The sequence below is a fragment of the Mytilus californianus genome, unplaced genomic scaffold, assembly GCF_021869535.1.
Source record: "Mytilus californianus isolate M0D057914Y unplaced genomic scaffold, xbMytCali1.0.p SCAF_4, whole genome shotgun sequence".
Classification (NCBI taxonomy): Eukaryota; Metazoa; Mollusca; class Bivalvia; order Mytilida; family Mytilidae; genus Mytilus; species Mytilus californianus.
This window is the reverse complement of record NW_026262690.1, coordinates 43,300,058-43,312,599: the sequence shown is the minus strand read 5'-3', so window position 1 is coordinate 43,312,599 and position 12,542 is coordinate 43,300,058. Positions and strand designations below refer to the sequence as shown.

The following is a 12,542-nucleotide window of genomic DNA, read 5'->3' as shown; positions in this document are numbered from 1 at the left end:
TGTTTTTTAGCCATGGCTTTGTCAGTTTATTTCCAACTTATGAGTTTGAATTTCCCTTTGGTATCTTTCGCCTCTCTTTTAAGTTTTCATGGTTTGGTCCATTTCTCAGATACTATAAGCAATAGGTCAACTATATTTGGTGTTTGGAATGATTGCCATTTGTACATGTCTGTCCTTGTCCCCAAACTTACCTTGCTGTCATGGCTAAAAATAGAACATAATGGTAAAGGCAAGTAATTGTATCTTGAAAACCATTAAAGAGTAGATTTATGGGACATAAATGCTCATGCTGAAAGACATTTCTACAAAAATTATCTGATAACTAATGACAAATTTAATTTCCCCTGATTTATGATTTTTCACATAGAATCTTGAAAACTGCAATTATAGATGGGAACTGTTTACACTAAAGAATCAGCTATACAATTCTTTTTAGTTTTATTTATACAGCTTACTTTAACTATCAATTGAGTCAATATAGCAATTATTGAATTTCAATGATGATATTTTACCAGTTTTACCTATGTCATGAAAACTATAACAGATAGACAGAAATAGCAAACAGCAAAAATGACCAGTAATACAGGATCTACAAAAATAACCAGCAATACAGGTTCTACAAAAATTACCATCAATACAGGATCTACAAAAATGACCAGCAATATAAGATCTACAAAAAATGACCAGTAATACAGGATCTACAAAAATTACCATTAATTAAGGATCTACAAAAATTACCATTAATTAAGGATCTACAAAAATTACAAGATCTACAAAAATAACCACAAAAAAGGATCTACAAAAATATTGATGGTTAAAACCATCAAATACACAAAGATCATCAGCAATACAAGTTCTACAAAAATGCTTATTTGACTACAGGATCTACAAAAATGACCAGCAATACAGGTTCTACAAAAATTACCATCAATACAGGATCTACAAAAATGACCAGCAATATAAGATCTACAAAAATGACCAGTAATACAGGATCTACAAAAATTACCATTAATTAAGGATCTACAAAAATTACAAGATCTACAATTTAACCACAAAAAAGGATCTACAAAAATATTGATGGTTAAAACCATCAAATACACAAAGATCATCAGCAATACAAGTTCTACAAAAATGCTTATTTGACTGAAACCATCAACTGACTCATTATAGCAATTATTGCGCTTAAATGATGCTTTGTGACTAACTTTAACATGCTTGCCTATTATCTTGAAAACTATCATAGATAAACAGAAACTGCAACAGTAGATATGATCAGTGATACAAGATCTACAAAGATGCTTATTTCGCTGAAATTATCAATGTCCTAATAGGAGTTATTCCCCTTAAAGGATAATTGTTAACATATATAATAGTTTTGCCTATTATTTTGAATACTTTAAAATATAGAAACTGTAAATGGCATAAATAATCAGTAATACAGGGGGCACTTAAAATAAAGTTTCAAAACAACTGACTCTATTAACTGACTATATTACCTTGGCTTTATTTGGCAAAACCTTTCGGATCCTTAACACTCTTTAACTTTGTACTTTATTTGCACTTTTTAACTTTTTTATTTGAGCGTCACTGATGAGTCAGTTGAGTCTTTTATTAACAAAACACATGTCTGATGTGCAAAATTTTAAACCTGGTGTCTACGATGTGTTTATGAATGGAGTTCTTGCCCTTAAATTAGATTTTTGGCAGTTATTAGGATGTTTGCTTACTATCTTGTAATAAATAGCCAAAAACTGTGAAAGGCAAATTATGTTCAGCAATACAAGATTTTATCACTCTAACTTTATGTAAATACATAATGTGATTTTAGTACTGAACCAAAAAATCATTGGCCTTTATTTCACCTGAATGCCCTTTAAAAGCTGTAGTGTATTTGAAAATAAGTAATTGATTTTTGGAAAGAGAAATTTGGATTGCGAAAAACGTGTAAATAAATATCAAAATTTAGGCTTTCGGGGTCATATTTTTCTGTACTATATCATGTTAGGTTTTCTCATAAAAGTTTCAGGCATTGTCAACAACTGCAGTTTTGCCCTGCATTTTTTCCTTTTCAAAAAGGTATTAAGTACTATGCATATGCATTTACATAATTTATGATGTAGCGGTTTGCTTTTAATTGTTTATTTATTCTTAGATTTTTTTTTCTAAATGAGCACAACATGCCCTTGACATCCATCTAAATATTTGCATTATACATTTGGTCAAATTAAAGTCAGCTTAGTAAGCCAATTAGATTTTAGATGTTTTTGTTAGAAGACAAACTACTCTGTGGTAAAGACATTTATTTCCTCATATCTGTGTGTAAGATTTATTATGATTAACTAGATTTATTACAGTATAATTAATAAAATAATTAGTGTTTATAATTATTGTGGACAAGTTGACAAAGAAAACATATGTCAGATGAGTTTAAAATATGTCATGTACTGTGTTAATATTGTCAGGGTTATGGATGAAGTTGGACTCAACCAAGACTATATATAGCGAATGTGTCTTATAATTAGATATGCTTTACATCAACTTATTTACAAAACACCTTATTTATTAAAGCCTTTTACCAAGGTTGCTTGACATGAAAAGGTGTCTATAATACAGTGTAAAAATGGAAAACAAACGCATGAATACCAAAGGCAGAACTGATTTGATTTCATGCAGAATTCATTTGACTTTTGTTGCCCTCTGTCTTTAAAGCACTGTCACACTGTTGATATATGTTTGTTCAAAAAGACTGATTTAAATTAAGCCTTGTCACACAAGTTTTTTCCTGAATTCATTATGCATTATTATTGTGCAATGCTATTAATTACTGTAACTGCAGAATTAAATTAGTGCATTTATTAATGCAAATCTTCAACAACGAACAATAGTAAATGATTAATTGAAGCAATGCCCATACATATTTTACCATAATGTTACTATCAAAAATAAGAATTAATTGCGGTGTTCGTTCCTGTTATATTCTTTTAATTAATAAAAAGAATGCATTAATATTTGAATCTGCAGTAGTTTTTCTTATAAGTTATATTTGTCAACATTTGAATATCCATGTGGCACTGAACATGAAAGACAGAATTCATGTACATTTATACATTTGACAAATTGGTTATACCTCTTGAAAGATGTTACTAAGTAAATACAGTCTTTTGTTTCTTTTTGTTGTTGGGTGGCTGTTTAATTGATATTTACATCAAAACTTTATTCATGGTTAAGAACAAATTTAAATATCCTAAGATTATTGAAATTGCTATGGTATGACTTCATAATTCACTTTGTAAGGCCTAATAAACTGTTGTTGTTTTTTTTTTATAAATTTGCATGTGAGCAGTAAATCCAAAAATATGGTTTTACTAAAAAACAGATAACATACAATGGTCACAAACAGTTTGTTTTTTATCAAAAAGACATGTAAAGCTTGTTCTATGCTGAAACGATTACATAGGACCATTAAAATAGATAATGACCAGATTATGGTGCATAAACTGGTAAAGGTAGTCCTTTCTTGTGAATCTCCTCAGTGGTTTATTGGTGGTGTGCTAGCCTCGGGTGTAGTATGTCATGGGTTGTTCCCACGCTGTATCAAACTTAAACTTAAAAATTGGTATAGTGTGCTAGCCTCGGGTGTAGTATGTCATGTGTTAATCCCTGGCTGCACCAAACTTAAACTTAAAAATTGGTATAGTGTGCTAGCCTCGGGTGTAGTATGTCATGTGTTAATCCCTGGCTGCACCAAACTTAAACTTAAAAATTGGTATAGTGTGCTAGCCTCGGATGTAGTATGTCATGTGTTAATCCCTGGCTGCACCAAACATAAACATGCCAAGAAATTGCCTCCATTGAAATTCTGCAAACACCCCATAGAGCAAATTACATGGATGATTAATATTGACCATTTTGGTATATGGCCGTGTTCTAAGCGACACGTACATGAAGGTCATAAATTAATTTGTTGAATGAAATCAAATCTTTAGCTACTAATGAGTGCCGTAGGAGGTAGACCGGAATTTTTAGCGAGGATTTCTTGGCATGTTACAGATAGAAAACTCAGGGTTAGAATTCATAGAACAGAAAAGGGGCAGTGGCAAATATTTCATGTATATTTTGAACACAGAGAGAATTACCCCGGCACCCTTTGCAAAAAAAAAAACAACATTCTTTTTCTTATTTGTGCCTTCGGACTTTATGTTTTGAATTGTAGTTTCACTTTCCATATTCAATATTTATTCAAATGTAAGCTCCACGTGGTAAAAAACACGTGATGCAGGAATATAGTATCTTAGAGTTAGGCTATTTCTTTCTTTTCGGGCGGGGACTCCAAGCAAACAACATGCATGTGTATAACGGTACTGCAGATTTTCGTATTAAATAAAGAAAGTTGCCGGTCCGGTACATGAATAGATTGGTTAGAAAGCAAGGTTTTAATTTTAATTAGATTGGAAAGCTTAATTCGAGGGTTGAAAATAGAGAGTACAAAAAAGGGGGGAGGGGAGGTGTTCCACAGGGAGTATTCTTATCTTATGAACACTACATTTGAAAGGTTTATTATTTTTTTTATTTAATTAAAAAAGAGAAAAACAAATGTAAGACAAATTGTGAATGGTCTTTCTTCCTTTCTCCTGTTACAGATAGAAAACTCAGGGTTAGAATTCATAGAACAGAAAAGGGGCAGTGGCAAATATTTCATGTATATTTTGAACACAGAGAGAATTACCATGGCACCCTTTGCAAAAAAAAAAAACTACATTCTTTTTCTTATTTGTGCCTTCGGACTTTATGTTTTGAATTGTAGTTTCACTTTCCATATTCAATATTTATTCAAATGTAAGCTCCACGTGGTAAAAAACACGTGATGCAGGAATATAGTATCTTGGAGTTAGGCTATTTCTTTCTTTTCGGGCGGGGACTCCAAGCAAACAACATGCATGTGTATAACGGCACTGCAGATTTTCGTATTAAATAAAGAAAGTTGCCGGTCCGGTACATGAATAGATTGGTTAGAAAGCAAGGTTTTAATTTTAATTAGATTGGAAAGCTTAATTCGAAGGTTGAAAATAGAGAGTACAAAAAAGGGGGGAGGGGAGGTGTTCCACAGGGAGTATTCTTATCTTATGAACTCTACATTTGAAAGGTTTATTATTTTTTTAATTTAATTAAAAAAGAGAAAAACAAATGTAAGACAAATTGTGAATGGTCTTTCTTCCTTTCTCCTGTTACAGATAGAAAACTCAGGGTTAGAATTCATAGAACAGAAAAGGGGCAGTGGCAAATATTTCATGTATATTTTGAACACAGAGAGAATTACCCCGGCACCCTTTGCAAAAAAAAAAACAACATTCTTTTTCTTATTTGTGCCTTCGGACTTTATGTTTTGAATTGTAGTTTCACTTTCCATATTCAATATTTATTCAAATGTAAGCTCCACATGGTAAAAAACACGTGATGCAGGAATATAGTATCTTGGAGTTAGGCTATTTCTTTCTTTTTGGGCGGGGACTCCAAGCAAACAACATGCATGTGTATAACAGCACTGCAGATTTTCGTATTAAATAAAGAAAGTTGCCGGTCCGGTACATGAATAGATTGGTTAGAAAGCAAGGTTTTAATTTTAATTAGATTGGAAAGCTTAATTCGAGGGTTGAAAATAGAGAGTACAAAAAAGGGGGGGAGGGGAAGTGTTCCACAGGGAGTATTCTTATCTTATGAACTCTACATTTGAAAGGTTTATTATTTTTTTTATTTAATTAAAAAAGAGAAAAACAAATGTAAGACAAATTGTGAATGGTCTTTCTTCCTTTCTCCCATGCCAAGAAATTGCCTCCGTTGAAATTCTGCAAACACCCCATAGAGCAAATTACATGGATGATTAATATTGACCATTTGGTATATGGCCGTGTTCTAAGCGACACGTACATGAAGGTCATAAATTAATTTGTTGAATGAAATCAAATCTTTAGCTACTAATGAGTGCCGTAGGAGGTAGACCGGAATTTTTAGCGAGGATTTCTTGGCATGCTTAAAAATTGGTATAGTGTGCTAGCCTCTGGTGTAGTATGTCATGTGTTAATCCCTGGCTGTATCAAACGGTATAATGTGCTAGCCTCTGGTGTAGTATGTCATGGGTTGATCCCTGGCTGTATCAAACCGAAACTTAAAACTTGGTATAATGTGTCTTAAGTATGATATATTTTTCTGCGTGTTGTTACTTTTAAAGATTTAATTCAGTGCATTGGACCAGTACAAAGCAGGGGTATATTCATATCTCAAGTTAATGTTTTCGTCTTTAATAAGTGATATTTGATGCTGAACATTGAGCAATAATCAATCAATCTATAAGTCCTTTCCTGTGTCCATTATATTAGATCTTTTTAATACCGCTTTTCCTGTGTCCATTATATTAGATCTTTTTACCTCTTTTCCTGTGTCCATTATATTAGATCTTTTTACCTCTTTTCCTGTGTCCATTATATTAGATCTTTTTACCTCTTTTCCTGTGTCCATTATATTAGATCTTTTTACCTCTTTTCCTGTGTCCATTATATTAGATCTTTTTACCTCTCTCAGTATAGTGAAAATGTTAGTAAAATTCTTTGCTATTTTATGTCTGATATAATTATAATAACATTTTGTTAGGATGTAACTAAAATTATCTAATATCTCGGTGCAAGTTTGCCTCATGTAAAAATAAGTGTTTGGTGAGATGTCTTAATTTCAATATTGTGTTTTCGGTATTATTTATATTTTATTATTTTTTTGGTTCATACCTTATAATATCAGTATACAGAACAGCTTTCAACAAGCTCTGGTTCATAACATATAATATCAGTATACAGAAGAGCTTTCAACAAGCTCTGGTTCATAACATATAATATCAGTATACAGAAGAGCTTTCAACAAGCTCTGGTTCATAACATATAATATCAGTATACAGAAGAGCTTTCAACAAGCTCTGGTTCATAACATATAGTATCAGTATACAGAAATAAAAAAAAACCCACTGGTTCATAACTTATTGCCAGTATTCAGGAGAGCTTTCAAAAAGCTCTTGTCTATAACTTATAATATCTGTTTACAGAAGAGCTTATCCCAAATTGAATTTGTGATAAAGAATCTGTGGAATTTGTTATAATTTTGGGAGGACGTAAATGTGCTTCCATAAGTTTCAGCTTATTTTTTAAAGTTAATTTATATTTTTCAAATTTCAGGTTGAGATGACTGGTAGCAGTATTTTTGACTATGTTCATCATGCAGACCACAATGAACTTGCTGAATATCTTGGCTTAGGCTTTCAAAACGGTTAGTTTTAAATATATTTAAAAATATGTAATAATTTGTCACCTACACAATGCCTAAAATACACAGCAGACTATTTTGAAGTTTCACATGTAAGCCACTTGAAGAGGACTAGGGTCGAGTGGAAGGTTGTGAAAATTTGTAAATTCTGGAGTTCTAAGGAAAAGAAAATATTTGGATGATTTTTTTTTGTCAGTGCAGTTAGCATGAATTTTGTCTCCCACAAGCTATTTTCTTATGACCAATTTCCTTATTATCTCAAATGGCACAAATGGCCATTTGGAGCTATACTCATTGCTTGAGGTCTATGTGATATCTGTTGTCGCCTTTGAAATTGAAACCAAATTTGGTATCAATCCTTTTTGAGGGTACCTTGTTTAAAATTTATTCCTTGAGTTCCTACTGATAAACCAACATAGCCACTGAGCATAAGTTAAAACAGGCAAATGGAAGACTTTATTGATCTATTTTAAGATACTTGTCCATTATCAGTTTTTTCTTGTGTAATAAATGGTTACATATAAACTACAAATATTGTCTAGTTGGCTTCCTTATGACCTAATTATGACTAGGACTTATAAAATTGCACTAAATTTCACTGCAATATCTTTTAGATTTTTAGCCTTTTTTTTAGATCTTGAAATGATTTACATGTACAAATGTACAATGTATATGGCATTCATATGTGAAATGAGAAATTACTGATAGCATTAGGATTTTATTCTAGTGACTTAATTTTTTTATGAGTTATAATCTTAAGACTTAAAATATTTCAAGAAGAAAAAAAATTATGTCCGCTCATAAGCATCGGTTTTGGTGATCTGCTTTTAACCCATAATTCATAGGTTAGGTTAGATTTTTGAATCCCTGATTAATTTTTGTTTAATTTTTTTTCGGTAAAAGATATTTTTTTTTATCTATGAGGAATATATAACATATTTAATTAAAATTTCAAGTTTCAAGTTTTGACCATGCCTTTTTTAAATCTACCACTTGAGGGTCTATATAGCATCACTTTTCTTATTGCATGCTTTTGTCCAACATAGGACCTGTTATGTTTGATTGTTTTCCTTCAACTGTGATGAATTATTAGAAAAGGGGTATGTATGAGTTTCTGTAATTTGATGATTTCCACATTTGTCATTTCAAATTCATGTGTATCTATTTATTAAAATAATAGCCATTTTGTCACACACTTATTCATGTTTGCTCCTCTGTTCTACTGAAATGACTTGAGATAGCAGGAATGATTGTTGAGGGGGTGGACAGGAGTAAGGGAACATGGGAATGAGGGAGTGGGAAGCAGGAGTTGGGGGTCAGAAACCAATGGAAGAGGTCGAGTAACAATTGGGATATTCTGAGAACAAATTTTTTGATCGATTTTTGTCCAGGAGTAAGAGGGGAGGGAATTTGGAGTAAAAGGGGAGGTAAATGGGAGTTAGGAAAAGGGAAGTGGGAATCAGGGACCCCCTGTCCACCCCCTCATAGTTAAAGTGGTGCACTTTTTTTTAATAATCTTGTTTGCGGAGACAGCATGTGGAACTTAATTTTTATTTTTTTTATGATTGATGGGGAACGGTAAAAAAAACATTTACAAAGAAAAGTTCATAAGGATGTTGTATCTTCTACATTAGAAAAAAAAACCTAATTAATAGAAGATCTAGAATTGATACAGGAAGCACAAAAACAAAACCAAATGATTCAATTGAATTATTCTTAACTACAAAAAGCAAGTGCATCAAAATGTTAAGAATATTTTTCTTCTTATATACATTTGAAATGATATCGTAGATATGCTCTTCACCTTATGTCAATTACAATTTTAGATATATGATAACGTATGACTAAGTTTGAATGAATATTGTTTTTTATTTAGATATATGTATGTTAATTTGAAAATGGCCAATTAAGTATGAAAGTGACCACTATAAAATCTGTAATTCTTAAAATTGACAAAATAAATTAATGTATTGGTAGTAAAATTTGTAATTTTAAGAATGTGAACATGTTATAATGAGTAGACTGACATATACTGATCAGTTAAATATCAACATCAAAGGTTTAACATTCAGGTAAAACAACAGGTATTTACAAACTCTTTGATTACTCTTATTCTATTTTCTGTGACAACTTCCTGGGATTATTCAGTACATTTGATGTCATTTTTGTCATTTTCTAAAAAAGAAACACACATTTGCTCATCTTCAAAAGGGACAAAATGTACATATATGTTTGTGTTATTAATCAGTAAAAGTTAGCTATTATGCTTCATTGAATTCATATTGTCGTTCTCTATGACAAAGGATTAAATATTACAGGAAACATATAAAAAATTACTTCCGAGGAATTTATTGACGAACCTCAGAATTCTGACATAATGGTTTTGAACACCTGAGTAATAGAATTTATAATGTGTCCACTTCTTTTTATATTTTGACATAAATACATTTTGTGCTTGTTTTATGTTTCCTAGTCAATGAAATTGAATTTATTGTTGAAATAATTTGCTTGTAATGGATAAGAGGGGGAAGAGAATGAAATATAAAAGTGCATCAAAATGCAAGTTTTATGAATAATTTTATTACACATAACTCACCTGTGTGGGGTGACTGATAATATTTAGAAATTTGAAAATAAAGCTGTCGAATGAAAATAATTCTTTTGTATATTATACAATTTCATTCAAATCAAAAGAAGGATTTTCCTGATATTAAGAGTTTTTTGTTATGTGATTATAAAATTTAACGTTGCATTTAGGATTGTAATGTCCAATGAGATTTCAAGATATTTCCTAACCGCCATATCATTATAGAACTTATGTTGATATTTGGTATAATAGCAAAATATCTTAGCTATGTCATTTATTTGTGGACTGATGCACACAAAATTGTTATATCTCATTTAAATATTTTTATAGTATTTTAAGAAGCTATTTTATGCCTTGTTTACAATAGTAGAGGGGCGTTGTATTTTTGGTCTGTGCGTTCATATGTTTATTAGTCTATTATAGTCCATTTTTTGTTTTGTTCATCCATCCTGTATCAGGATAAAGTTTTGGTTTAAGGTAGTAATCCATGAAGTTATGGTCACATCTAATTGAAACTTAGTTTATGGTGCAAACCTTTTAAAATACCGGTACATGCAAAATTGGTGTTTTACAGATTATGTAGTTCACTGAACATTGAAATGTGATAGTGTGAGCGGGGCATAGTGTTCTATGGACACATATTCTTTGTTTTTCTTTCAAATTGATCATGCAACATATAAACTGGATGTGCCTTATATGTGGAGAACAAATAAACAATACAATAAAGTAATTAAAGCAACACCATGCATCCCCCTCCTCCCCCTCCCCCCCAAAAAAAAAAACAACAAAAAACAAAAAAAAAGAATAATTGTAAGTTGTAAGTAGAATGAATACAAGTGACAGCACATTTTGCATGAAGCTCAGAAACATTTCTTGCTTTAAATGTACAGTCAGTGGCTTTCTTATCACTGAAAACTTACAAAATATATATTTAAGTCTTATATATGAACAGACTTACAAACAAAATTATATTGTACGCAGTAAATATGAATTATAAAAAAAAAAGTCTTAATTATTCAAAGGTATTGATTTAGCTATGATAGATTTATCTTTTGTTTACAGTGTATCTATAGTGACACAAAAATAATTGTTTCAAAATGGTTACCAGTTTTCATACCATATAAAAGTTAGTGATAGCACCATGTGACAAATGTTTTATCCAATAATATTGAGCAAATACATTCTGTAAATTTTACGGTTTAATTTGCCTTTTTCTTGCTTATTGTTCTGTGTGAAATCAAGCTTGCTGAATAGAGGCACAATAAAATATTGAATTATCATTTGATTACATCCCTTGTTGAGATGTGGTCAATCTGTGCAATCAGTAAATGCATTCACTTGTCATGCCTTCTATTTACCTTGAGTACATCTTTGTAAGTAATGATTCATTGTTTGATTGTTCACCACTTTAAGAAGGCAAATAGTGAATAAGTTCGAAATCTGTAGCATTTGAAGATTGATGTGAATATTAATGAAAGTTTGAATCTGTTGCAAAAGAACAACAATTTTATTGATGTTTTTCCCTAAGCTTATGTAGGTTTTAAATTTGTTTCGGTGTCAACATAAAGTTGACATCAGTCCGTGTTTTAAATTGTTGTAAGTTAAATAGAAAACTTCCTGTGTTATAACTGTTAGTTATAATTAAATATATTCCCAATTTAAATCTTCTCCATTTACTTATGGATGTAAACTCATCACTTCTCTGTATAGTCCAAATGATAGTTTTGTTCAATGCTTGAATGATTGGTTGTTTCTTTTTCAGTAGTCAGTAATGCTCCATCACCAGGCTCTACATCAGATGAGGGATCAGCACCTTCAACACCTCGTCCAATGTCTCCATCCAATCCTGATAGAGGTATATATTACTCATTCTGCCTTATTACATTACATTTATATACACAGTCAAACCTCTATATAAAAAAACACGCTCAGAACCACAGAAAACTCACCTTATAAGATAGTGGACCTTTTGAATTAATGTTGAAAATGCAAAATTATTACTACAAAGGGAAATGACAGGTTTTGGAGTTATAGAGGTAATTTTTATAGTACTTTTAACTATATTTATATATATACATATAAAGCATAAGTACATTATGATGAGGAACCTTCTATAAAGTGAGGGAGATTATCATGTCCTTTTACTTCCTACTATTGGAGCTTCTTTGATTAAACTCTATGGTAAGTAGCAAAATTTTATAGCCAAAATGCTTCTCATGCTTTCTAGGAAGAGAAAATTTACCAATTCATTAATGAAAAGTCATAAAAAATATTCAGTGACAGAATGTTCATTAGCAGTTCAACTCAACAGATCACTTTAATGGATGGAAATTTTCACACTAATAAAAAAGAGGGACAAATACCAAGGGAGCAATAAAAAAACTTAAGTCAAAGAAAAACTGACAATACCATGGCCAAAAAGAAAATGAGGAATAGACAAATATCAGTTTACAAAACACTATACAGAATGTACCGATTGAGCAACACTTACTTGGGAAAAGATAATTGTTCTTCTCATTTAACCAAAATTAGAATTATACTCATAATTCTACCAGCAATACAGAGCTCAAAATGAGATACAACTGGAACTTTATCTTACCTTGGGATATTGCAATCCTATAAACTTATAGCAGAGCTTACACATTTTCCT

The 12,542-nt window shown here is 31.2% G+C and overlaps 1 protein-coding gene across 1 annotated transcript in view; it reads left to right on the top strand.

Annotated features, from left to right (window-relative positions):
* Positions 1-12,542, top strand: part of LOC127698329 (protein trachealess-like) — a 64,698-nt gene that overhangs the window by 40,693 nt on the left and 11,463 nt on the right. Inside the window, exons 5-6 of the mRNA XM_052201734.1 lie at positions 7,218-7,308; positions 11,655-11,747. Coding sequence (XP_052057694.1) covers positions 7,218-7,308; positions 11,655-11,747 — 184 coding nt within the window. The remainder of the gene's footprint in view (positions 1-7,217; positions 7,309-11,654; positions 11,748-12,542) is intronic.